This window comes from Wyeomyia smithii, chromosome 3 (genome assembly GCF_029784165.1).
Source record: "Wyeomyia smithii strain HCP4-BCI-WySm-NY-G18 chromosome 3, ASM2978416v1, whole genome shotgun sequence".
Classification (NCBI taxonomy): Eukaryota; Metazoa; Arthropoda; class Insecta; order Diptera; family Culicidae; genus Wyeomyia; species Wyeomyia smithii.
The window spans coordinates 37,373,542-37,401,060 of record NC_073696.1 but is presented as its reverse complement, the minus strand read 5'-3'; the positions used below and the strand labels follow the sequence as shown (position 1 = coordinate 37,401,060).

At 37.9% G+C, this 27,519-nt stretch overlaps 1 protein-coding gene across 9 annotated transcripts in view; it reads left to right on the top strand.

The window, feature by feature from the left end:
- LOC129730509 (adenylate cyclase type 3) overlaps positions 1-27,519 on the top strand; it is a 74,191-nt gene that overhangs the window by 7,695 nt on the left and 38,977 nt on the right. For 3 of the 9 annotated variants that reach the window (XM_055689897.1, XM_055689894.1, XM_055689895.1), the window contains exons 2-3: positions 21,998-22,489; positions 23,612-23,783. In XM_055689897.1, coding sequence (XP_055545872.1) covers positions 22,270-22,489; positions 23,612-23,783 — 392 coding nt within the window. In that variant the 5' untranslated portion in view covers positions 21,998-22,269. Of the gene's footprint in view, positions 1-21,472; positions 22,490-23,611; positions 23,784-27,519 lie in introns of all 9 variants that reach the window. The other 6 variants (XM_055689898.1, XM_055689896.1, XM_055689893.1 and 3 more) reach the window with 4 other exon arrangements.

The window sequence follows — 27,519 nt, the reverse complement described above, 5'->3', positions numbered from 1 at the left end:
CAACTATTATGGACATATTTGTAACCCCTTAAAACATCCACATGCTAATTTCGGTTTAATTTGCTTGGTTTGTTCTTAAGTTGTGCAGAAATTTATGTTTCATTTGTATGGGACCCCTCCCTTCCAGAAGAGGGAGGGGTCTCAAACTATCATAGGAATCTTTATTGGCACCAAAAATCCCTAAACAAATTTTCACGTCGATCGACTCGGTAATTTTCGAGCCTATTTGGATCAGACAGACAGGCAGACAGAACGGACTGCATTTTTATATGTATAGATTACAACATCAATATTTTAGAACCTATTATATGTATAGATTACAACATCAATATTCAAGAACCTAAAGAGTGAATATATATTCTATTTTTACAAATAAAAGTTTGAATGAGAAAGGCTAGGTCTGACCGCTAGGTGGATTAATTTAGGTTTTTAAGTTTTACAATACTTTTACGCATTGCTTCAATGTGGCAAATGCAATTATGGGTTACTAACCAGTTTCACCTTGCAATATACTGTTTTCAATAAATCTAGTTGAATGTTTTTCGATTTAACACTATTTTCCATAAAAATTCCCACTGGGAAAATAATGCCAAGAAAATTTGCCATCCAGTAGGTAATTTCTAAGAATATCAGTCCCACCACGTACATTCGATGTTCGCAACAGAAAGTTCGTACTGGAGATACAAGGCTGTTTATTTTTCAGGAAAATGATCACGCTAGTCTGGTTGTTTTTCTACGCATGTAGCGATAGTCGAGATGAATATTTAGTTAGTTGAATAAGTATTAGATGACTTACCATGAAAAAGGAATGTTTTTTATGGAGATTGCCCATTCCTATCATGTTTGAACGCTGTTAGGTTTGCACCATTTTGGATACACTTAAAAGTATTGTTTTAACTTTCAAATCGTATGAATCCCGTGCGTTAGTCTTCGCATGCTCAGAAAAAAAATGCGTTCCAGCCTACACGTACCGCATTTAAATGCTCAAGCAGAGTGATGTTCGGTACCGAGTTTCTGAAATCCGAAATGTAGCTGAACATTGATGGACAAATATGTATAGAAAATTACTAATGGGACAAACAGACGTGGTATGGTGGTATGTAAAATAGACCTTACTTACCGTCAGCCGGGATGATATTATGCCAGTGGGGGTGAGATCCTACGTGTAAAAAATACTTTCCTGTATAGGCATTTTTTTAACAAAGATTAGTTGGTCATGTTCCTTTTTTTGACCTCCTTTCCAACATGAAAATTGGGCGCTTACTTCTGTATGTAGGTATTTTAGTTCTATGATAGTGTCACTAAAAATACGTAGAAATTTGGTTTCTGGCTACGGTTGAATATAAGTAAAATTCACAAAAAATCTTGCTTCAAACATTATGGCTACTGTAAATCTGTTTTCAACAAAAGTGCTGTAATACTACATGCCCTTTCACTTAACACTTTATTATTTGTGGTTCATATAAGTAAACAGTGTAGTTCTTAAGTATTTGTATGCTTTACTTACATCAGACGACAGGTCGTTAATGACCCACTGCCGAGTTCGGGCGTCCTTATTCACACCACACATCCAACGAGTACGGGGTCTACCGCGGACTCGCCGATCTCTGTCGAACTCTCTGCTGAATACTACTATTACTGGTTGCTCCTACGACATTCGTGCCAAGTCGTGGCCAGTCCACTGTAGCCTGCCGTATTTTATCAACTTGATGATATCCAAAATTTTGGCATGCATGTACCAAGCATCGTGATCCAAGCGCCTGCGCTACACTCAGCGGTCGACCTCCCTCATCGACCAACATTCATGGCCGTAGAGTACTACCGGGAGAATCAGCGTTCTGTAGAGCGCAAATTGCGTGCGAACATGCATGCTGCTTGATCTCAGCTGACTACGTAAGCCGTGAAAGGTCCTGTTTGCAGTTGCTCTTCCACTGCTCTCCGGTTAATCATGACAATATTAACATCATCCGCAAAGTCAAGGAGCATATGAGACTTTGAGGTGATAGTGCCGCTTCTTTGCACGCCAGCTCTAGGTTTGAGAGTCTTTCATTTTGCTTCAGATCGTCTAACGTCACGAACAGGTCCAAAATTACGCCCGCTATCCTCACGCATGATGAAAAACCGGCAAGGGTCCAAGCTTAGCGGATTCACAACTTGTCCGACCTCCTAAATTTCCCTCCTGGTTCTGTCGACGGCTCTATCCTCTTCGCCGTTCAGCAACACCTCGAATCGCTGTTTCAATTGCATGGCCACCAATGTCTCATCGGTTGTCAGGTTTCCTTGCTTGTCGTTACACATGGCATTGAGGTGTTGCTATGTGTGTTTCCGGATATCTGTTCGTGCAAAGTATTTGCTACAGATTGCCATTTTTCTGAACGCGGCCAACCGCGACCATTCTCATCACTGGTAGCATGGAGGCTGTGTCCACCAATAATGGAACGGAAGAACTACTCCCGTCCAACCTGTACGTTTGCGTCTCCAAAGACGATCTTTGATCATGTCTTGGGCACTCTTCATATGTCTAATCGAGGAGCTCATAGAACTCTTCCTTTACTTCATCGGGTTTATCAAATAGGGGGATTAGGGGCATAATGAGCACACGGAGCGAAATGGGCACCACTCTTTTATGCGAAACTACGCATTTCTCAATACAATATGGTATGTGGAACTCTTCCGCAGTTACTACAGTATCTCTTTATGTAGAAAAAAAGTGATTTGTCTGTTTAAAATATGGAAATATATTGAAAAAATCAACTTGGTTCCCGGATGTTGGAAAAATTATTATTATTGCGCACTACAAAATAAGCTTATACTGTTGTTTAAATGGCTCAATCAAGTATGTAGACCCATCAATATAACGTATGGGTCGTACCCCAAATTTCACCGTCTTTTAAATTTTGATTTGAAGCTATAATTAGTATTAAAATCTCATGTTAACTTTAACTAATTCGATAGGGGCGGCATGGTCACCTTTGGGTGGGGTGAAATGAGCACACCTTGTCACATAAACTTACCTGAAATTCATCTCAGTAGACTTGTAAGTTTGTCTGTTTCCATAGTCAGTGTTTGTTTACAGTGATGGTGCGAACATATATTAGAAAATATTTGAGACCGAATCGGTCAGAAAAATGGACTGCAGGCAGAATTGGCCACCATAAGGCGCGACGGGACATTCACGAAGCAAGCCGCCAAGTATCACGGCATCTCGCGACAAACGATGGTCCATTAGTTGTACTTCTACACAGTTTCAAGATATGTTCTATAAGAGTGCTCATTATACCCCGTGGGTGCTCCTTATGCCCCAGTGGGGTGCTCATTGTTTCCCACACATCGACTGATTGCTAGTTTTTGATGCATGAATCTAATTTGTGTTTTTCACCATTATACGATAAACTTTTCAATTTGTGAATAGTGTACCTTTAATTATAGATAGTTAATTCAAGTTTTGCACTGAAGACGGCTCGTTCAGTTCTGTCGCCGCCACTGTAGTAGATGCGGTATTTGAAAGTTGTTCCCGCGATAGGTTCTACCGCTCGGAACTCACGTTCACTCGTCTTCGGCCACCGCAACTTCCATCTTCACTTTTCGCAGCCTCTTGGATAAGATGCCAATGCTTCAAATACCAAGCTTCCTATTAGCTTGGGTCGATGCCGATGGTTTCGATTAGTATTACTATCTGGATTGTTCGTAGTAGAATACTTTCGCCATACTGCTTTAGTAAGGCCGCGATGACTAGTTTCGTGATGAGGCTGCCGCCTTAGGTGTATCTGGCAAGACACAGCATTTCAAAGTTCAGCCGTCCGCTCTGAATCAGTGGCTGTTTGAGCCGCCCCTGACTTGAGGAACAGATGCTCGGACAAGCTGCCCTCCAAGCATACAAGCTCCCTGTCAGCTTACGACTATGTTTCCACCGGTTCACCGATCTTCCTTTGGTTGCTCGTATCCTAGTTGGTAGCATGTGAAGGTAAGGATAGGAGATACTGGGCTGTATGCTTTGAACCACACGCTCTGGCCAGGCGTTTATCAACCATGCCTTACAAATTTTTCTTCCATTTACAACCTTTACAAATCCTGTTTTTAAACTCATTATTCAAAGTAAATTTTCATATTTACAGTCAACTGCTTGTAGAAAATAAAATGGAGTGTGAAAGCAGATTTTGACGTAGAACTACGTCTCTCAGGAAGTTATGCTACATAGGGATGTGGAATTAAAATCTAAAACCGCAAAAAGTGAAAAACACGTCCAATTTCTAATGCTAATAAAAGTGTTAGTTTTCGATGGATTTCATTCGTTCTTGCAACAAACGATTGAAAAGTCTTCTAGAAATCCTCCCAAATGTTGAAAATTGTAATTTTATTATTTGAACTATTGTACTGTTGAAATTTGTCAAGCCTTCTCAGAACGAAAAATTCGACCTCTGATTGGTCGTTGTATGATTGCTTTCCCAAGCACGGTCGACAAAATTATAGCCCAAGTAATTCGGAATGTACTATTTGGCCTATATAAGAGCCTGTTTCAGTCGAAACTGCCAATATTAGTTCTAGACAGCGACAACAGCAGTCCTAACTTAGCTAGCAGTAGCAGCAGCAGTGCAGCGGATAGAAGCAGCAGCTGTGGCAACGATTGCAGTTGCAGCGATAGTGACAGGGCCAGCTGATGCAGCGGCACTTCTGGTAGTAAAATGCTGTCTTTGTACGGTAGCGGGCAGCATCAGTAGTAGATGCATCCAATGAAAAGTTGCCCCATTTTGACAACATACTAACGTTCTGGAATGCTGGCGTTCAAAAAGAGTCGTCAAATTTTTAGTGTTGAAACAGCTTTCCATTGTGTTATCAGAAAGAATACCAGGAATATAAGTTATAACGCAAAGATGCGATCAGCATCAAATTAGATATTGAATTAAACATCAAATTATCCTTTTGAGGATGAATTAAATGCCCTAATTTAGGATTGAACTTCATTTGGAATGGTTATAAATTTGGCTTTATCACCATGCCTCAGAACGTACTGAATTATCTTTTCCTTCAGTAATATGCAACACCCGAACAGCTTTTGTTATTATCTGCATAATCAAACCCCAAAAATTGTCAAGATTAAGTTTCCGCATAGTTAAACCTTAACAATTGTCAATCCTGAATAAGCAAGCAGGGATAGCATCAGCAGCAATATTGGCAAAACCAGGTGGTGCAGAGGTATCGCCTCTTGTAAAACTTGCCTTTGTGCGGTAGCGAGCAGCATCAGTAGGTACGTTAGACAGCACTTACTCTAATGGAAAGTTGCCGTGTTTTGACAACACACAAACGTTTTTGAATGCTGGTTTTCAAAATTAATGGGCCGTAGAATTTTCACTGTAAAAACGGTCGATTACCTGTGTTGTCATGCTTTTAACTGTGTGATGCCTTAATCCCCTCTGTCGGGGTGGCACACAGAAGCGATCAATATTATGTCTGATATGGAACTGAACAACAAATGTTTTTATAAGGACAACAAACAAATAATTGAAGATTTAATATTCTCTCGTTTTGTGCCGAAAATAAAAGTAAACTTGTTTACATTGTATAGTGTTTGTTCCATTCCTGTTCAGTGATGTATGTGCTATGTAGGTATTATGTAGCACAAAATTTTTAACAACCTTATGTAGTTCTGCGTCAACGTTGCGGTCGTTACTTTGCATTCAACCCTTGTGATTTTTTTCAAAATTTTGTCTAAACTTTTCCGGCTTCTCTCCCCCAGTGCAAGGTGCAATGCTCTGCTAAACAGAAGGTTAGGTTTCAAATCGAAATGTAGCTCCAAGGCTTTGCTTTATGTAAAAATAGAAATAAAAATAATAATACTTTTAGAGCCAGGTTGTTTAGTTAACCTGTTGTAGTTTTCATGAAATGAAGAAGATGTAGACCTATTGGGATCGTTTTCGACCGATTTTTTTAAAAATCATTATTTTCAGAATTTGGCAGAATTTTTTTTTTGGTTGCTTGAACATTAGGGCATCGCAAAACCCCTCTTCAGATGTTTTACACTAGATAACGGTAATGATATTTTGGGACTTTTCGGTTAGAATGGGTCGTTTCTACACGTCATATTGAAGTGCGATATCCATGAAAATGATATTCCACAGTTCATTGTGATTTTGTTGGTTACACTCGTAGAATTATTATTAAAACATTATTTCGAATGAAGAAAAAAATTTATTTCGTTGAAATATCAAAAAAAGAAATGAGTCGTTCGGCAGAATATTCGAGTGATGAAAATGTATTACTACCAAAAGAATAACGAATATGTTCCCGGAATCGCAATAGAAAATGAGGAATCTGAGAAGTTTCATGAAGAAGACGATTCAAATAATCTGTGTTTCCAATGTTCCATCAATTTTTACAAGGGCTACCATACAACACAGCACAGCTAAGCCTTGGTTCTGCATTCCGATTCCAAACTCTGCCTTCTGTTTATTATACACAGACTTTGACGACTGGCTACTCAGGCCAGCATCGAGACCAGCAGGAAGGGTACCATACAAAATATACATGAGTCGAAAACGACCCGCCAATGTAAGATTCGTCGATTTTTTTGACGTGGGTCTACGGTTAAAAGGAGCTTTTTGCAATAGGTATTTAGTTTTTTTTCTAATTTTTGTTCTGCAATGTGTACAGTTTTTCGTCAAGACAAACAATCAGCTCTCTCCAAAAGTTCAAATGATGAAAAATACACTAGTAGCATAAAATGACATCTTTAGCTAATAGGAACATCTGGATAATGTTTCAGCCAGACCAAACATTGTTGATTCTAATGTTTGCCCTATTTTTTATAGATTGCACATTTCTCGGATTGGCTGTAGGTCATTCCCTTCAAAGCTACATGTTCCGTATGCTTACTGTTAGCATGGTCTCTGATTCAACTTGTTATAATCGACACATTACAAATTATGTTATGCGGCATTTGCTTGTATAAAGGTACCATAACAATAAAATAAAATTATTTTAAAGATTAAAACATTAAAACGAGAAGCAACATACTTTTCTAATCAGCGGCGAGGCCTTTTTTCGTTGATGATCTCAGAGATTAAGCAGCTTCGCTAGCACTGTTTCCATTTTTCTGTTACGAACTTTCAACCAACAAGTGACTTGCAAACGGGGTAAAGAGCTTAGCTTCGGCCTGTACATTCAATTAACTCGGTGATTAGAGAGAAAGGTTTCGTTGTAACGGGCAAAGTTGTCCGTTTAAAACGAATTGTTCAGGGTGGTTAGGCTTTCGATCTGATATTCTCGTGGTAGTTGCTTGCTTCCTGAAATTAGTTGCCAGACAAAGCTTGATTAGTCCTTTTCTACCGTCATTATTTTTTCCTCTAAAGAGTATAACTAACGCAATCTGGAAAAATATTATGGGAGTGAATTAAACTCATCAAAAATATCAAATTTAACAATTTAAATTATTTTCAGGTAGATTGTGTTTATACAATCCTTGCTTTTATTGTGCAGCGAAGTAAAGGATTCGAACTTCTTTGATAAAATATATTTTATATTGCCGCTATAAAATCGCTTATCAAGCTTATAAATATTCACTGTCATTGCCGTTAAGCACTTAGATCAATTATTGGCCATTTTATATCCCGTGTGATCCATGAAGGTAGTACTCCTCATGAATATCGATTCAATTACTTTAATTGGTTGTACATAACCTAGCAAGTGTGTTTTTATTTCCATTCAATCGTAGCGTAGGTAATCCAATTTGCAATAGCTATTGAATATCGCACGACTCAATGCGAAGTGCCTGGCAGCAAAAGTAATATGACATGACGAACAGCATCTATATTTTGATGCAGGAAGCAACACTCATATTTCATTAAGTACATATGAAACCTTTATCAAGATCTATTTTATCACGCCAAAAAAATCTATCTTTTCCCAGCATGACCCTTGGGTAAAATCATGAAAAGATAGGATGTCATTTACAGATTCCGAGTGCTATTTTAATTGGAAAAGTTGCACCCTCGTCAAACGTTGACTAGTCATCTAAGTGCCGCAGGATACCGGCCGTCATTAACACTCCAGAAGTCAACTGATACTGTAGACATTTAATTTATCTGCAAAGTATAACAGTTATGATTTATAATTCGACTGAAGATTTTTGGGACATTAGAAAATTTCATTTAAAAAATCAACTTCACAGCATTTGAATTATTGTGACTATTTAACAAAGGGTGAAAGAACAATATTAAATGTTTGTATGTGTTTTCAAAGTCTTTATTCACGTGAATTTTTTTCTAGCGAATATCAGAATTCACACGTTTTATGCATGTAGGTTTAAAAATTTCCCAGGAAAGTCGTTCGCAAGTGTAATCAACTTTGTTCTGTAGCAAATAAGTAGGAAGTATTTAGCATACCTTATGGGAAACTGTTTTAAGAAAACTTTTTTTACGAGGTTTACTTTCAAAGCGCACTTCGGACTTCACGCGGCGCGTACTTCCCGCATAAAAACTGATCTAGTTTATAAGAAAACCGCAGAATCAAACAAAGCCAGAAAAAGCAAAAAGTTTGCTATTCTCAATAAAAAGGTATAGCAACATCTTGAAAGTTTACAGATTCATACTAACGCTGTCTGTGGGGAAAACAGTGCCAAATGTTATGTACACTGTCTACGATTGTGTACACAGTCCTGTCCCTTACCGATGACTATGTACAATGATGCTAACAACAGTGTTTTGAAACAGGATCAGCTTTCCCTATCGGAATAACAAAAAAGTGAAGCCTTAAGCTAAATAGGGGGCCCGAGCGAGGACAATGGACAGGACAATATTTTAGGTGACGGTTTGATTAGAATCTAAAAATAGGCGCTCGTCTGGTCTGGTTGATACCATCCGAGAATTGACTGCCGGAAAGACATCAAGTCTCGTACAGTAATCGTTCCCGACCTTAAGATGTATAATATATAACTAAGAGCCGTCTAATCGATATTTGGGGGAAAGAACGATTTTGACATTCTGTTCAAGTCAAATTTACTCAATGATTGTCTATTCACATTTTGCGATGAAATAAATAAATACCAAAAACAGACCGGACATGGTTGAAAATATTTCAATTTTCCGCTTGGCATTTTTTCCAAACGATTTAACGCCTTTTTTTGTCCTTCTGTTATATTGAATTCCATTGAATGTATAAATTCATTTCTATCATCCGCTCCAGTGCAAATCCCCGTTTCCTACTCGGTCGCTCTCTCGAAAATCGATCGATTTAAATATATAGTGAAGTTGATAAAACTCGCCGGATACGGGTGTATATATCGCATGCATTGATATTCGTTCCAATGATTCAGTATCACTTCAACGTGGGGTGTCAACTTTTGCGTGAAAATCTTGCAGATGTCTTGTCTGCGCTGCTGAACAATTGAAGAATCGGTAACAGTGCGGAAACTTTCCTGCAACGCCTGTAAAAAACCTCTTCGAGCGGTTATAATTCCATGGTACTTTCCTGAAATATTTTTAAACATTCTCAAACAACGAATTGATGATGTGCATGACGATATGCTCCAACTGATAAGTTTTATCTTTATTGCCTGTTGTCTCGAAAATTTTATGCGAAATAATAAATAAATATTAAAACTCCAGAAACGCGATACCTGTGTTATCGCGTTTTCTGGATTGCTAATATCTATTTATTACTCTTGAAGAAATGTTTGTGGTTCTTAAAAAGTAATAAACTGAAAGTTTTTTTTAATATTTATAGAGTAAGGGCTCGCACCAAATCTATTGAAAAAAAAAAAAACATTCATTCGGTTTAGCTACCAGGTATGTAAATACATAAAAAACGTATTTCCAAACCTTTCTCTTGGGCATCAACTGTCACAAATCACAATCCCCTATGTCTACTTCCATGAGTTAAGGTAAACGTACTACCCTTGAAGTAATCACATCTATTTTGCATAGTTGCCAATTTGGATTAAATCTTTAGCTTTAAAGCTCTTTTTAATATTCCATCTAATTCTTTTCGTAAATTGGATGCTGTAGCCGTTTTATGCCATGACATATTTTTCTGGCTGGTCGCAAAAACGTTTTATGAGTGATCGGCTGACTTTATGATGTGTCAAATTCAGATAATGTTGGAAAACTTTTTTTTAACCCATGCGAAATTTAACTCCGCACTACTTTATATGTGCTAGTTATTCGCCGGTGATGATGAAGATTGCAGTTCTACGTCTTGTGGAATGGAAAAATTGAACGTCTGCTAAATTACCATGTTGATATTGTTAGCAAAACTAATTGCATTGTTCCAAGCAAATTATAGCACACATTCTATGTGCTAAGCTTCCAAAGTATTCAATAGATAGAAACTGAAAATTTAATGGAGCATTCCAAAAGCATACCAATCGTAATAAAAAATCCGCGAAGCGCATTTCCGAGGTAAGAATGGTATTCCAATCGCACTTTCCTGTTTACTCTTGACCCAAATAGGGCGAGTGCTCGATGTATACGTTCCTATATCACAAGAACACGAAAGTGAAAATATAGAGGAAGGTTGTCAGCAACGATGCCCTATGCATTCGGTTCTATTTCCAGTCACACTGAGCGCTGGGTGTTTTTGAACATATTTTTGAGCTGGAATTGTGGTAAAAGGGCACACGAAGAGCATAAATGTACGCTTCGGAGAGCCAAAAATAAACAGTATTATTGAAGCGCAAAAATAAACTGTGGGAAGTGTTATTTGGAAGGTGGGTAAGGATAGTTAGTTTATAGTTTTATTTTTCCCAACCCATCTTGATGGCTTTTTGCACGACATAAAACATCCAACCCCGCACTTGTCGACTTCCGTTTTTCGCATCAGAACGCAGTGGGTGAACTACCATCCGTGGGTGATGTATCCATTAGTGATGGAAGGTCATTGTTAAGTTATTGTGTTGATATGAAGGTCAAAACTAGCAGCAATGTGTTTATGTTTATCTCATTCAATTTCGCAGGGAATAAACTGAGTAAATTTGGTGATAACTCGATTCTTGTAAACAACACCTACTAACATTGCTATAATATCATGTCATTTTCGGTATAGTTTAGATATTTGGTAACACGGACATCTTGTACTGGTATCAATCACGAGCTCACTTTCTACCCGCGATGATTTTTTTAGACCCATGTTTAAAGAGATTCCAACTTATTTGCAAGTTTTTTTTAATTTTCCCAAGTTCGCAAGACGCAAAAGGATTTTATTTCGTATGGTATACAAATGTAAGAAAGAGGAATTTCAGTCTGTGTTGGCAGACACTAGAACTGGACCGATGGAGCTCACAGTCACGCACCAAAATAACTTGTTTTGTTGTGTTGGAAAAAAGACAATCAAATTCTTCTCGCGTCGTTTGGAAGCAGATAGCAAATAATGTGACGCACTCTCAGCCACCCACCAGTTTATTGAGCTGTTGCGTGTTGCATATAGCGTCTGTGCGGCTGGGAAACAGCAAAATTCTTTTCGTACTGACGTTAATGGAATTAAACGTTTTTCTTAACACGTTCCAACATTTTGAGTGAAGTTTAAGAAATTTTCGGAAACAATTGTACTTACTATTGTTTGCATCATTGCAGCATGACCAGCCTACTTCAATATCCGTACTGAAATAACGACTGACAAAAAAAAATTCTGATTTTTTCTACTATTGTCGAAAAAAGGTAGATGTACTTACATAGAGAAAAAATGATTTTTTTATATGAAGATTATTCACAGCATCGTACATAAATTACGTAACGCTAAGAATCTACATTTCAGACCCTCTCTCCCCTCTAGATAACAATAGGGAACTTTTAGTAAAACCCTTACTTCTAAAATTTCATAATGCTACACAGCTTGCCTTTCTTCCAAAATGTTCGATTTTTATGAAATATCACAAATCAAGAATATGCGGTTCACGCATTTCTAAATTCTACTAATCAACGGTTTGCTATCTTCGATCGGACAACACTGAGGCAGGTTTGTTGGTTGTGTTCAGGAACGTTTGTGTTTTTGGCGTAATCTAGCCAAAACACATACTTTACTAAATCCTTTTGGGCCGGTCTTCCACTACCTTCCTTGTGAATTATTGTTGAGGTTTGCAGAATATTATAGAAAGTCTAAATCGGAAGATTTTCGCTTTCAAAATGATTTACTGTGAACGTTTTGTCGAGATTTTTGTACAATTCATAACGAATGCGCTTGCACAATGATTCTTGTTTTGCCCCCCTGTTTTATCACACCTTAGCATGCATAAACAAAACAAAAAATACTGGTATAAAGAAGAGATTGTCATTTCTCTAATGTATAGGTTCGCTATCGGAACCGAAGAAATGTTCGTGATACTGATGTCGCAACGGTTGCTGTCTGCAATGGTGAACAATTTTCATATTTTGTCTTCAGAATTTAGTACAGGTGTTTTTGAGCAGATTATGTGAACTGCTATTGTATAAAAAAGATGACAGGCAATTTGATTGTATCCGTTTTCGTTAGAATGTGATACTGTTTTCTTTTTGCCGTTCGCATGATTCGACTTTTTACGCGCACAGATTTATCGTTTTAGGTGTAATACCGGTCACGATTCCTATGGCCATTTAATGTAGAATTCGGTGAAGCACTTTTCCACTAGAGTTGTTCGTTTCTGGTTGCGGGCTGCGTCTGAATTTTACTTGCACCGCCTAAGAAAGTGTATTTGGATTTTGGAATACTTAAAAATTCCAACTGAAACAATGCGATGGTTTTATTTTGTTAGATATGTTCTCTTACTTCTATTTTGGATTTCTTTAGCTTTTGAATATTTTTTTCTAGCTTCCACGCAAATTAAGGTAAAGTTTTTTAAAGATGACACGGGTTCGAAACCATAAAACCAATAATGACAACATTGGCATTTTGCAGATTTATTAGGAATGTAGTATTGTTACTTATGCTTACATGCTTTTGACGTTGGACTAACGTCTATATCGAAGTTAGGCACCTGAATTTGAAAATCTAGTAATTCAACCGGGGAAAACCAGGGAAAAGTGGTCAGGTTTTGAGCGCTTATATATCAGTCATTTCTTTTCAGAATTTCGAGGTTTTGGCATCAACCGATCAGAAATTCTTTTACGGTTGAATTTATGTAACAAAAATAACCTATTGTTCGAGATACACTATTGAAAAATTGATAAATCACATCGATTGTCTAAATCATACCGAGCAACCAATCACCACCTCTCTTCACAAGCACAGTCGACACTAACGGATACAACCGATCTGACTTTGTAAACAGTCTCGCAGCTTTCAACCAATAACGAGCTCGCTTTCGGTAGCGGCAACAGGTGTTTCAACACCATTTTAAAATGCTTCTTTTATCATTACCACTGAACAGATTCTAAACACCAATGGCTTGATTGATAGGGGAAATATTGCGCAAGATTGTCATATACTAATTTAAATATGTTTTCGATACTAAACTAGTTAAAAGTTGTGTTAAAAGTCGTGCACATTCAACCAATCACAAGCTCGCTTCTTGTTTGCTCGCGGATGGATTTTTGCTTTGGGCTATATAATAGCCTGTGTCGTCTCATAGCAAGTGGAAGGCCTCATCAGTTAACAAGTGGAAGGTCACCAGGCCGGTCTTGTATAATCAGCAGCGGTGGCTGATTCCAGCGGCCAAACTGAGCTGCAGCAGAACCAGAGCGGTGGTATCAGGCAGCAGCGGCGGAGGTAGTGGGCAGATGCATTTCTTCATTCAGTTCGGTTCTCCTTCGATCTGAGTTGGACCCCACCAGCGGTAATCCAATTCAGATATCGTTGGGTGAAAACTGCACGAAACTGCCAGAAACTGCACGAGCCAGCACCGCCACTAGAAAAGCTACCGCCATTTAGTGTGTGTGCAGTGTGCACATTTAGCGTATGTGCATCTGTATTGCTATGACATTTGCGATGATAGGGATGGCGCTGTTGCGTGTGTATGGCTAGCTATAGCGTGTGTAAGACTTTAGCATGTGTAGCATATTATGGCTATTGCGTGTATATCTTCAGCGTGTGTACGGATAGTTATAGCTTGTGTGTGGATAGCTGCTGCGTGTGTAATGATTAGTTATAGCGTATGTATGGATAGTAATAGCACATGGTTGGATAGCTTATGCGTGTGTATAGATAGTTGTATCGGATGTATGGAAAGGAATAGCGTGTGTATGGATAACTTCGGCATGTGTGTATAAAAAACTATAGCTACAGCGTGTGTATGAATAGTTTTAACGCGTGTTTAGATAGTTATAGCATGTGTGTGAATAACTATAGCGGGTGTTTATCGAAGATTATTATTGTCATTGAAAATATTAAAATGTCTTAACGAACACAGTTGTGAATTTGATTTTACAGCAGCGTTTTAACTTCTTCAGCCAGTCTTAATTCATCGAGGAAAAATTACTACCTATGAATGATCAACACTTATTTACTAGAAATTTGATTTAGATCAAAACGGGTTCTTTTGAGTATCATAAATTATTGGTAAAAAGAGTTGCAAGTTTTCTCAATGAGCATTCATTAAATTTTCGTTTTTGTTTCTCGGTGCGCGGTTTTGATTTTGTTTCTCGCACACAGAGAAAGAAACAAACTTGTCGCTATCGTGAAAAATAACAAAACAATTAGAAATGCTCTAAATCACAACTGAAGAAGTTAAGATATTATCCTGTCACTCGCCCAAACCTTGATAACAACTACCGAAAAACGTGTGATTGAGCTCTTGCTATATTGAGTTATTGAACCAAACGTTTTTGTTTTTCAAATACATGAAGTTATATGCTGGGCTGGAACTAGCCTAGCATGAGTTTTATCGATTAAATGTCAAACAATTTTCAAATTTAAAATTTTCGTTTGAATCGTCCTGGGCTCCAATTTCAGATAGTTTCGTAAAGTTTGCTTTTTGCTTAGATAGGAAAATTTTACCAATTCGCTCAATTAAATGATTGTCTTGGTAGTGCAGCAAACAAAGGGTTGATTCGAATATGTATGAAATGACAGCGATTAAATAAAAGATATCCATTCTTTTAGTATATATTATTATTTATAACGTTTCAACGTCTCAGCATTCAGAAATGCACTGTTAGATAAAATTGCAGCAAATACTAGAGTTGCAATTCTCTCTATTATTTGTTTTAATGGAATATAAGAATACCGTAGTCCAACGTCATGCGGTCGTGTCTTGAATACCACCCTCCTACTTTTTTTTATATTTTTCGAGCTTTGGATGCATGAGTGTTACCAAATTTAAAATTTAATAGGAATATTCTGTCGTGCGTCTACGATAACGATAATCGCGTTGTTACTACTTATTTGTCCTTACGCCGGTTGCCGTAGTGTGAATGATAATATTTATTGTGATTAACGGTGAAACAGACTATTGGCAGACTAACCTATTGCCGATACGAAAAACTGTCGGATTTTCCATCCATCAATCTACGTGAAAATAACGTTTCGTTGTTACCCGTGTGTACGGCGCGCATAGTATTTACGCGGTTGATAGCTTCCATATCGGTACGTCGTGTTGAAATCGTATATAACTTGCTAAAGGCTAGCTATCCGCCAAAGTTTGTCCCGCTAATTCATACTTTCTTCATCTTAATTCTGGCCATTAACGACAGTTTCACTTGTTTTTTACACCGAATATTCGTGACTTCAGGTGTGTTTTTCGCGGTATCGTAGCGTTTTTTCTTTTAAGACAGACGAAGTCTATACGAGAGACGTCGCAACTCGATCTGTAAGGTGGAAAACTAAATGTCCGGTTGACCAAACCCCCAAAGACTCCGCGTCGATACATTCCATGAGGTCGTTTTATCTACAGATAAATCAACAACGCGTAATAGTTTTCGGTATAAAGAGGATCACCTTACGAGGAGATGTCCGATTAAGTCCAGTATCTTGCGTATGCTTATTATTGCGGTGTTACTTCATCAAACTGAAAAAGTTCGGAACACATTATGAATTTCGTGGCGGATGTAATGAACTTTTAGGCGCGACATTTGATCTAAAGAACCCGACACTCGAAATTAGTGAATCGTTTACCAAAACGCACCCTGATGTATACCCTGCCCTTTCTCCAACATCCCAGTGATTTCTCGTGGAAGTGCAGAGGTGTTCTCGGTTTCCAATAAAGCGAGTATCACGTCAACATATTCCCATACAAACACCTTCTTTGACCTGCATTCGGATGCGGCCGGCGCTGGTATTGCCTTACATAAAGATTAAGATCTCCAGTTTTACCTTCGTTATACTAAACAAAGGTTATAAAATCGGTCGAAAAACGCAAAAAAAGATCCAAGATCCGGAGGACCGAACCGTATATACCATTCGACTCAGCTCGACGAACTGAGCAATGTCTGTTCGTGTGTACGTGTGTGTGTATGTGTGTGTGTGTATGTGTGTGTGTATGTATGTTGTCTGTATATATGTGCCGCAAAATACTAACGCACCTTTCTTATAGAACGCAATATCCGATTTTGATGATCTTATACGCAAACGAAAGCTACTATGGTCCCCCAGAATGCTACCGAGTGGATTTTTGATTAATGGCTTAGATTTTAAGATATTGATTGAAGAGTATTTTCTTACATGGGGTGTTTAACTCTACACGCAAAATCGATCTGTGGAGGACTAAGTTTGAAATGCCAATCGACTCAGCTCGGTGAGTTGAGCAATGCCTGTATGCGTGTGTATGTGTGCCGGTATGTGTGTATGTATTTTGTGTGCATGTATGTAATTATACATCATGACACACATTATTTACAAAACGCGTTATCCGATTTTGATGTTCTGAGGCGCAAATGAAAGCTTCTTAGCTCCCCTAGTATCCTACTGGCTTGATTTTCTATTGGTTACTGAAGATTCAAGATAATGGACAAAAGAAATTTTTGACATTGAACTGTTTAAATATTTTCGAAGACTTTAAGTCAGAAAGAAATTTCTCTCTCTTTCTCTCTTATTCTCTCTTTCTCTCTCTCTCTCTCGCTATCTCTCTCTCTCTCTCTATCTCTCTCTCTATTTCTATTTCTCTATCTCTCTCTCTCTTTCTTGCTCTAACAAAATAAGAATCATAGACAGGTTTCTACCTTTGTTATACTAAACAAAGGTTATAAAATCGGTCGAAAAACGCAAAAAAAGATCCAAGATCCGGAGGACCGAACCGTATAGACCATTCGACTCAGCTCGACGAACTGAGCAATGTCTGTTCGTGTGTACGTGTGTGTGTATGTGTGTGTGTGTGTATGTGTGTTGATTGTATGTATGTGCCGCAAAATACTAACGCACCTTTCTTATAGGACGCAAAATCCGATTTTGATGATCTTATATGCAAATGAAAGCTACTGTGCCCCTTAAGAATGCTACCGAGTGGATTTTTAATTAACGGCTTAGATTTCGAGATATTGATCAAAGAGTATTTTTTTACATAAGATATTTAACTTTTAACACAAAATGAATCTGTTGAGGGCCAAGTGTTGTATACCAATCAACTCAGTTCAGCTAAATGAGCATTGCATGTATATATGTGTATGTGTGTCTGTACGTGTGTAGGTGTAAATATGTTGTTTATCTGTGTGGTATATCAAAATCGAACAAAGAAAACCAAGAAAAAATCCCACCTTTCTTACAGAACGCATTATCCGATTTTGGTGTATACAAGTGCAAATGGAAGCTCCAAAGCTTTTCAAAAATCATACTGAGCGAGTTTTTATTAGTTGCTTGAATGTTAGAATATGTAAACAAAATGTTTGAACATGAGATATTTTTCATTTTGGATCATTTCTGTCTCATCATCATTTTTTCTTTCTATCTCCCTTTCTCTCATTTTCTCTCACTCTTTCTTTTTTCAATAGCAATTCAATTTTCAATTTTTAATAACGCTTTACTAACAGCTTCCAATATATTTCAGAGGGAACCGGAATGCTTAGTTAAATCCGCTTCTCACTAACCTGATACACTACGCTTTTGTGTATTATAAATATTGCTTTCTAATTTAAAAGTCAGTGCAAACAGAGTATCCATGATATCCCACTTCTCGTTGTCGCAGCAAGTTTTATAAAGTTCTGAAATTGTTTTGAATTTTACCATACAGTCTAGGCCTTAAAAAAGAGTAACGTTCTCGAATACACTTTGAGAAGTTAAAATCCTTCATCCTCGCGAAAAACCTTCATTTTCAAATAATGCATTTGAAACAGAATTGAACTGACAACTTTCAACAGCAGTTATATGAATTTCAATGAAATCTTTTAGCATTTGATCCTCACATATTTTATCAGGATTTTTGTTGATTTCTTGAAATAATCACACGTATGATTCAAGTAACTTTTATATGGTAACAAAGCATTTGACGCGTTCCTGTATAATTCTGAACTATAATTTTTTGAGAGCAAGTTTGTAGAACTTCGATGTTAATTTATAATCTACAATCATTATGTTCTTTTCTAGATTTTGCGATTTTCGAAAACGAAGCTATTGTGGTATTCAAGCTTGGATTATGGGAAATTATATCAATAGCGTTGCAATGAGCTGACAAACATATATGCGGTTCTAGAATGAAATTTGCATCATTGTTGTCTTTATTGTTTCTGCACGTTCGATTATGTCAAAAATTCATTTTTCTATCCTAGACAGCTTAAAAAATGGTTTGGGGTCGAGAAAATATAACCCAGACTTCACATTCACAATATTTGTGAAAACCACGTTGAAGTTTGATTCAATGATTGTATTTGTTTCATCCACTGTAAAACTATCTTTAAAATTTAATTTTGAACGATTTATGGTTTACTGGCATAATAAGTTTCTATGTAGTGTTAGTTAGTATAACAAAGGTTTCTGCACTGCTAGGTGGATTAATTCAGGTTTTTACACATTGAGGATGCATGTTGGTCCCGAGCATCCTCTGTTGGTTCTCTGTGTAATTACAGCTGATCTGGCAATAACGGAGTAGCAACCGCGGGCGGTCAATCATGCTCATGCTCATGCTCATGCTCATTGTGTTTTTTATGTTTCTTGTCGTTTTATTTTTTTACTATAATTTCACGTGTTATGTGATTTTTTATGTTATGTACTTTTCATAAATATCTCACAGCTGGTCTCGAGGTACGATGCTGGCCTAACAAACCAGTCGTCGTAGGTTCGAGTCTCGGCTCGGGAGAGACTGTTGGTGTCAGTGGGGTCGTAGCGCTAGCCCCGCAATTGTCCTGTACACTTAACAGTTGGCTGCGAAGTCTGTGTATAATAAACAGAAGGTCGAGTTCCGATACGGAATATAGCACCAAGGCTTTGCTTTGCTTTACTTTTCAGAAATATTGTTTACTTCTGTTTTGGTGATATTTTTTTCAATTTATCTATTTTTTGTTTTTTTTTTCATGAGTTTACTGCTTACTTTTCTATAGTTTTTTTTGAGATTCAAACCATTATAATCATTTATTCATATTTCCTGTTCATTTATATTTTATTTATATTTACTGCCTTTGTTTTGCTCTTACAGCACTGCTTCTCTACGTGTTTTTGTACGTATTTTGATTTCATTTTTTTTATTTCGATCGTATATCTTGAAATTAACAAATGTTATGTCATTTGATTTTGATTTGATTATTTTGATTTTTATGTATTCACTAATTGTTTCGCTGTTTGATTTTACAGAGTCTTCAAATCCAATGTCAACTATTTTAGACAATAATATCAACATTTTTGAGTTCAGTTATCTATATTAGGATCTTTTAAATAAATTTACTCGATCTTCATTCCATTTTTGAAAATGACATCCTCGTGACAACGGCCGGAAGCAGAGCATGCCTTTCGAAAATAGTCCTCCAGTATCGACAACCGCTACGCGTTATGATAGACTTCTATACGCTTCGGTTTTAATATTACACAAGATTCAATTCAAAAAAAGGCGGTATTTTTCTGGAGCTAAAATGTTATTTTCCCCGAAACATCCGCAAACATCTTCAATGAAATGACCCGGTCTGTGCGACTGGAGGATACGGCATCGATGCTGAACAGCTATTCGTTGGAGAACAGAAAACTCTTTGAACGAGTCTGTAGAAGCACCTTTACCCGCTCCGTAATGATCCCGCGAGTCACTCTAGCTCTATGAGATTTGTGAATGTCCTCAATGATGATCTTTCGCATGGATTCCTCAGATATGTTGGCTTCATTGGCATATTTCCTGATAGAGCAGGTGTCCCTGCTCTTGTAGACACCTTTCGATACAATAAACTATATAATTCATTGTCACCCTGCCACCCTGGAAACCTATTCCGGTGTCTTCTTGGCGAGCAGGAAACTCGTAACACCTTTCTTGGGGTTTACAAATTTGCAATAGAATAATGTGGATGTTCTGATGCAGCACTTGAAAGTAAACGTAACCAAATACACGGTCAACAGAAATGAGTCATTATTTACATAAATTGATCTAATATCAATGTTTTCCTACCGTCATCAACCCATTTCCAAGCGATTGCATGCGTGTTTTGGGAGTTTAAGCAATTTTTTATGCATATTTTTAAGCGGTGCGTATTTACAGAACAGATTGATGTTATAATCTAGTATCTTCGCTGCATCCTAACCCTGAAACATTCACCGGTCAGCAGTTTATGCATGTCCTTGTTGCAAAGATGGGCACGATGATAGTATAACGTTCCATAAATTACCGCTGCAGTCAATCATCAGTATATAAATAGCAAAGTTAAACGATATTCCCGCCGCTAACCGCTAACGAGGACTGCTTCCAGTAGTAGTCGAGCTTCGCAGTTCCACTGTTAGCGCGTAATGTTTTCCCATCGGGACGTTTTAAACCGCACGGCAGGCAGCCGTAATTTAATTAGAAGTCAAATGGTGATGGCATGTCTAGCATAAATCTGTGACATTTGACCCACATCGTTTAAATCAGAGCGACTCACGGTGTGTTTTGGGCCTCGGCAGAAAATGTATCTAGATTGCAAGGGCAGACAGGTGATAAAGCTTCACCGTTACAATTTTACAACAGTAGAGCCTGAGATAGACTTTACTCAAAACAGAACCGAGGAAATTAATTTCGATTATATTCCGTATGTTTGTCCGCGATTGTTCAACATCAGTAGATTTTGAAAAACATTAAAAAATATAAATTATCAATAAAACTCATTACAAGTTTACAAGTTTAAGAAGAAAAATAATTTGTTACTGTCTATGATTTAGATAGCTGCTGGATTGAGCTGACGTTCACTGTACCTGAATAAAACAAGCATGCACAATGAAATATAAGTCAATCTTCTTGAAAATATAATCCCTCGATCTGTAGGCATTTCCTACTGCCTATGAAAATGTGTAGAAATATAGCGTCCTACACGCACACCAAAGAAAAGCGAGGAACTACAGTACAGAGTTTGCAATAGATGATTTCTCGTATAATGAAATATGAAGGCGATGTGATAAACGACATCAGACATTTTTTATGTAAATTTTCAACCATTATAAGCATTTACTTCGTTAATTGGTCTTCATTTTCTTTGTTTTTCAGATTGGCTATCCCGCATCTAATTACCATCAACAGTGATTGTGTTGTGTATCTCATGCTGCAATCATTTTCGATGTAATCACATCGTTCATCTTGACTTGTTACTTCCATACTTAAATCAGGCCCAAAGCAACAGCAAATTAGCAAAATGTGAAATGAAACCTGACAACGACGCCGTCGCGAGGGTGATTGACGAGAAGCGTGAGCGAAACAGCGAGCGAGACCAGGAATGAAATTGACTGTCACAGTGATACACGAGACTCTGAGTGTGTAGCAGTTATCGTTTTCGTGTGCAATATTCGTGACCGGAGTGAAGCATTGGAGGGAGTGTTTTATGTTTAGGGATAGGAATTAGGAATTCATCAATCGTTTCATATTCACACACAGCTCCATCTCGACTATGTATTTGAATTGGGGAAGAGCTGGGAAACCTTTTTCAAATTCTTTCTAAAGTAAATATTTTAGATTTTAATCCCTAAAACAATCAAAGATTTTGTCAAAACTGCGGCTTTCCAACTTTTATTTCAGTTCCCATGTAATGCTCATAAATGTTTCCCACGTGGGAATAGTGAATCCGTGCAGTACACAAAACGGAAGAAAAACAAACACACTGTAGAATCAAGAATCATATCGGGAAGAGTATGGATGTGTTGTTTCGCGTTGAAAGTTTACTTCATCATTAAGCCACAGGGCATAGGAAGTCTATTCAGCAAAAACAACTTTCTGCTGTGATAGTAGCACGTGCAGGAAACGGGAGACGCAAGTAAAACAGCAGCATCCTCCTGCCGGAGTCAACCAACATGGATGGAACCACCTCGACAACGGTGGAAAGCAACCCGGCTGGTGGCACCAATCTGCCGACCTCAACCGTACTGCTGCCGGACGATGTACTCGAGAAGCTGTACCAGAGCTACGCGCTCAAGCAGAAACGCGTCGCGTTCGGGTGCTATCTGGCCGCCTCGATACTGTTTGATATATGGGCTATCCTGGTTCCGCAGGGTCAAGGCTGGGAGAATATAGGTGAGTAATGGGTGGATTATTGGGGTGTTCGTATATGCAGTCTGAAGAGGCAATGACGGCTCGAAATAAGTTCTTAAGTAAATATTTTTAAGTTATCGATGAAGGTCCACTTGTTAGTAGTTTTGATCCAGGCGTTCGAGTTGAGCATCAATTATTATAAATTTGTTTTGGAGTTGGAGAACGCTTTCAAAGTTTGATTAAATTTAACTTTTTAGATAAATAGAGTGAGCGTAGCAAACAACGTCGGTTCTGCTTCCGCAACTAATGTTGAAAATACGTTTTTCATTCTTTTTGACCACTGAGTGGGCAACAAATAGTAACCCTTAGGCACATGAGTCCCCTTTTGATTTTGAATTCAATTTGAATATATTAAATATTACCCAAACCATTTGAATTATTTCGTAGCTTCCCAAAGTTCAATTTACTTTCAATCTATAAAAAACAGGACACGAATTCTATATACAGGCTAATATTTACATCACATTTTTTTAACATAACCTGCAATGATTAAGATGTAAGAAAATATTTCTCATTCGCAACTAATTCCTTCAAATCACTCACTATGTTGGTGGATATTGACATTAAGGGCATCAATACCTTTGGTTTGATATTAGGATCGTAAAAATCGGGTTAGGCATCTTTCAAAGAAAGTAAGAAAGGTACGTACATGAGCACATACAACAAATAAGAGGATGGACGAACCTAGCTGGATGTTTCATACACACTCGATGTATTGGGTCGCGCAGAGAAATTTAATAGTGATTACTCTGGCTTTCAGGGAGCAAAACGAATAAATGTATATAAACATGTATCTCGGTTTGGTTAGACCCATGTGCTACGAATGTGTCTAACCGAACATGTGCCAGACGGAGGGTTAGGTACGTGCGTTATTCAGAAAAGGTTTTTAATTTTGGAAATGTGATGTGTTAAATTCGAATTCACACATGGGTGAAACGCTGGGGGATACTTTATCATTTTATCACGAATGCACACCACGGCAGGTTTATATTCCTCTGTTCCCGTCATAAGTCATATTAAAAATAACTCGGTTAGCCATTTTTATTTCTAGACTCTGTACAGGAGTCTGCAGCGGCAGAAGATAACATTTTTCTCAATTTACAGCGGTGGCAAGCTCCTGTTTGGTGTTAAACATCCTTCTGGCGGTGATTTTGCGCTTCTGCGGTAAGGGACGCTTTCGAGGTTTGCTGTGGGAGGTAGCGCCTCATGCCGCCTGGCTGCTGGCCATGAAGCAACTCTTCCTGCAGCTTTTCTTCAAGGCATCTGTCACACCCAGGTAGGTAGAACATATACGGATTGGCTAAATTTAGCCTGTTGACATAAACAAATTTTCTGTTGCATTTGTCTTCTTGTCCGGAAGATACAAAACATAACAAACAGGATGCGTATAACTTTCATATATTCTAATAAATTTAAGCTACATAGAACATTCTCAAAAATCGAGAAGAAAAAAAACATCAGATCGATTCTTACTTCCTTTAGAAAATTGTTTTAGACATACACAGGCGTCATTAGATGGCACATTGGATGAAGAGAAAATACACAGGCGTACGTTTCCGCAGCATCCTCAATATAAGTCAAAACGAAACCATGATTTCCGGTGCCTGTTGCTTCACTAATTCAAAGCCACATAGGCATAACCCCGGTGGAAATGTGGCATCTTGATTTTTTTCTGAGAACTGAATAATTCGTCGGATGTCTTACAAGTTCAAATTGCGTGGCCACGAATGTTTGAAAATGATTGTTGCAGAAGAAGCAAATTTTATTAAAGCTTTAGTAACGTTCGTTTTAGTTAAAATTTAGATACGAAAATAAGCTTAAATACTCTTTATCACATGTAAGGCACTGTTTTCGTCAGCTTCAGGGGTGACATACATTTTTCTGCACCTGCTGGAAATGGCGAAAAATGCTCACACAGGCAAAATATGAAAATTCTTAGTTTTAGTATGAGGATTAGGGTGACAATGAAAATCGATTTTTCGAATATCGTTTAGCGGTAGGGCTCAAAAGTTTCGACTTCTCGAAAACAACAAGATCAGCTTTCTGAGACTTAGAAAATTTTCCAGCTGAGAGTGTCGCTGCTTTGAAGCATGTGTTCCCAAAGTTCGATTTAGCTGGAATTTTGCATGTGGACTTTTTTCGAGAAGACGAAACTGTTGACCCCTAACGCTAAACGATATTCGGAGGACAATTTTTTCATACACGTTATTGGCGCCCTAATGAGGATGATCAACTGCGGTTCTAGTAAATTCAAACCCAAGCAAAGCGAGTTGTATTCATCTCACTCTATGCATTTATTTTTACAGTTTACTAGTTTCTTCTACCCCTTTGACTGAAAAGCAGTGCTGATAAAAATCATTTTTCTTAGTAAAATTCTTCGAAAATTACAATCAATCTTTTCGAATTTACACTTTCAATGAACGCAGCACCTTTTGAAATACACTAGGTTTTAATCCTTGTAACGAGCTGTTATACTCTGATGAAATATCTCACGCGCGTCGTCCACGGTTACGCAATAAATTTTGCTGAAAAACAGATTAAATGTTTTTCACCGTTCCTTTGGTAAAGGGAAAACAAAAATCAAACAGTAAAGGAGCCGCCAAACGGATTCTTTTTCTTTTAGAGGAAAATTCTTTTTCTAGTAGGTATAAAGTAGGCTATTATACTATTATTATCAGGTTTTTAGGCGGTTTTTTATACGCATGGCATGGTTTAAGTAAATTTCACAAAGCAAAATACTATCGAGTATGTCTGAGCATTAATGGTAATGCGCTAAGGGGCCATCCACATACCACGTGGACAGATTTTAAACGATTTTGAGCCTACCCCCCCCCCCCCTGTGGACAACTGCTCATATAAATTCTAAAAATTTTGTATGGATCGTGGACATTACACATACACCCCCCCCCCCTTCCAAGCTGTCCACGTGGTATGTGGATGGCCTTTGCTATCTAAAAGCGGTAGTCAAATTATGCCTTATATTGAGTGAAAAAGTCTCAGAACTTGATTGGTTGCTGTCGGATCTACGTAAAATCTCAGCAACATGTCGATTTTGCCCCAACTACCCTGCAATACTAAAATAGGTTTATCTCGACGTTAAATTAACTTATTTAAAAACTGTTTAATGTAATATCAAGAGTATAAGCGATACTCAAAGATATAATAACAAATTTGTCTTCACATGGTCCTCTCCTTTTTGTAGGGAATTAACTCTATCGAAGACGCGATGATTCTGTCTCATAGCTGAAGCAAGATTTTTATGTTTTGACCGGTTCTGGCCAAAAATGCACCCCCTTTCCGCAAAAAGGGGAGGATTATGTAAAAACATACTTTTTTAGTATCTTTAAGTATCGCTTACACTCTTGATATTACATTAAATAGATTTCAAATAAGTTAATCTAACATCGAGAAGAACCTGTTTTAGTATTGTAGGGGAATTGGGGCAAAATTGATATGTTGCTGACATTTTACATGGATCAGACACCTACCAATCAATTCTTTCTTGAGACTTTTTTACTCAATATAAGACATAATTCGACTACCACTTTTAGATATTAGCGCATTATCATTGATGCTCAGGCATACTCGATATTATTTTGCTTTATGAAATACACTAAAACCATGTGAAAACTGTTTTCATAGAATCACCGTTTTGAGCTCAGTTTTGGTGCGATTTAAGATCTGTTTTTGTCTTTCTCCTAGAAAGGTATAGCAATCACTGAAAAAACTAAAGGTATAAAAGTGCTCCAAAGAAAAAAAATTGTCAATGTGTAAAACATAATATACTAAAAAATGACATGTTTTATTGAAATACTGTAATCGACAATGTTATAGATAGTTAAATTGCAGAAAAAATATACCATGTAAAAGTTACTTTTCCTTTGATAGCAAAAGTTAAGATAAGAAGTGAGGGCATTTTTATATGTCCGTTGATTTTTTATACTATACTGCCGCGCATAGCATGTCAGTCCCACCTGCATTTTCAGCAAGCCGAGAAAAACGCCTTTTTATATGATTTTATAACATTGTTTCTCACGAGATGGGACAATATGTTTTGATGTTTTCCAGCAGTGTTAGAGAACAAAGTTGTTGAGCTCATCCATTGTTACGAAACTATGCCTTGTTAGCTACCATTCACGCGTAATAACTCAATTTTCGTGAAAATGCAAATGGGACTGACTTGCTATGCGCGGCAGTATACAGGGTGACAAAAAAGTCCGGTCACACAGGAAAATCTCAATATTTCAAAGAATAAGAAGAAAATCTGAATCTGGCTTTCATAGCTTTATTCAGTAACTCATAAAGATACTTCACAGACGATATGTCGGAATTACACCACCTTTCTCTGATCGAACCAGCTTCAGACGTCTCGGAAAGTCGTCGCAAGCGGCGCGCACGTGCTCCATCGGCATCTCGTGCCAGATTTTCGTGATAACTCGCTTGAATTGTTCCAAATTTGTCATTTTATAGTCGTTCAGCTTCGACATCATGTATCCCCACACGAAATAATCCAGTGGATTCAGATCCGGAGAGGACGGAGGCCATTCATTCTTCGAAATGAAATCGGTCAAGTTTTTCTCACACCACGCCTAAACAACCTTTGCGGTGTGGGATGGGGCGCCATCTTGCTGGAAGCAGTAGTTATCGTCTTTAAACAATAGTTAAGCTTGAGGCAGAACATTTTTATTCAAAACCGTGTCCAGGTAGTACGCAGCGTTGATTTTGACCCCTTTATCGATAAAAATAAGAGGCAGTTTACCTCTCTTGCAAATGGCTCCCCAAACCATCACTGACGTCTTATTTTGGAACCGATAAACGTTCAGCTTGTCCGCAGGAGCTTGCTGGAGGCTCACACTCCAAACTCGATGATTTTAGCGATTGACTGTTTGCTCCAAAACGAACAGCTTCTCGTCCGAAAAAATAATCTCGTCATCTGCGCGCCAACCGAGCAACTCCCGCGACCGTTGGTACCTCTGGTCCTTTGTAGAATCCGGTCTCGTATAATCTTTTTC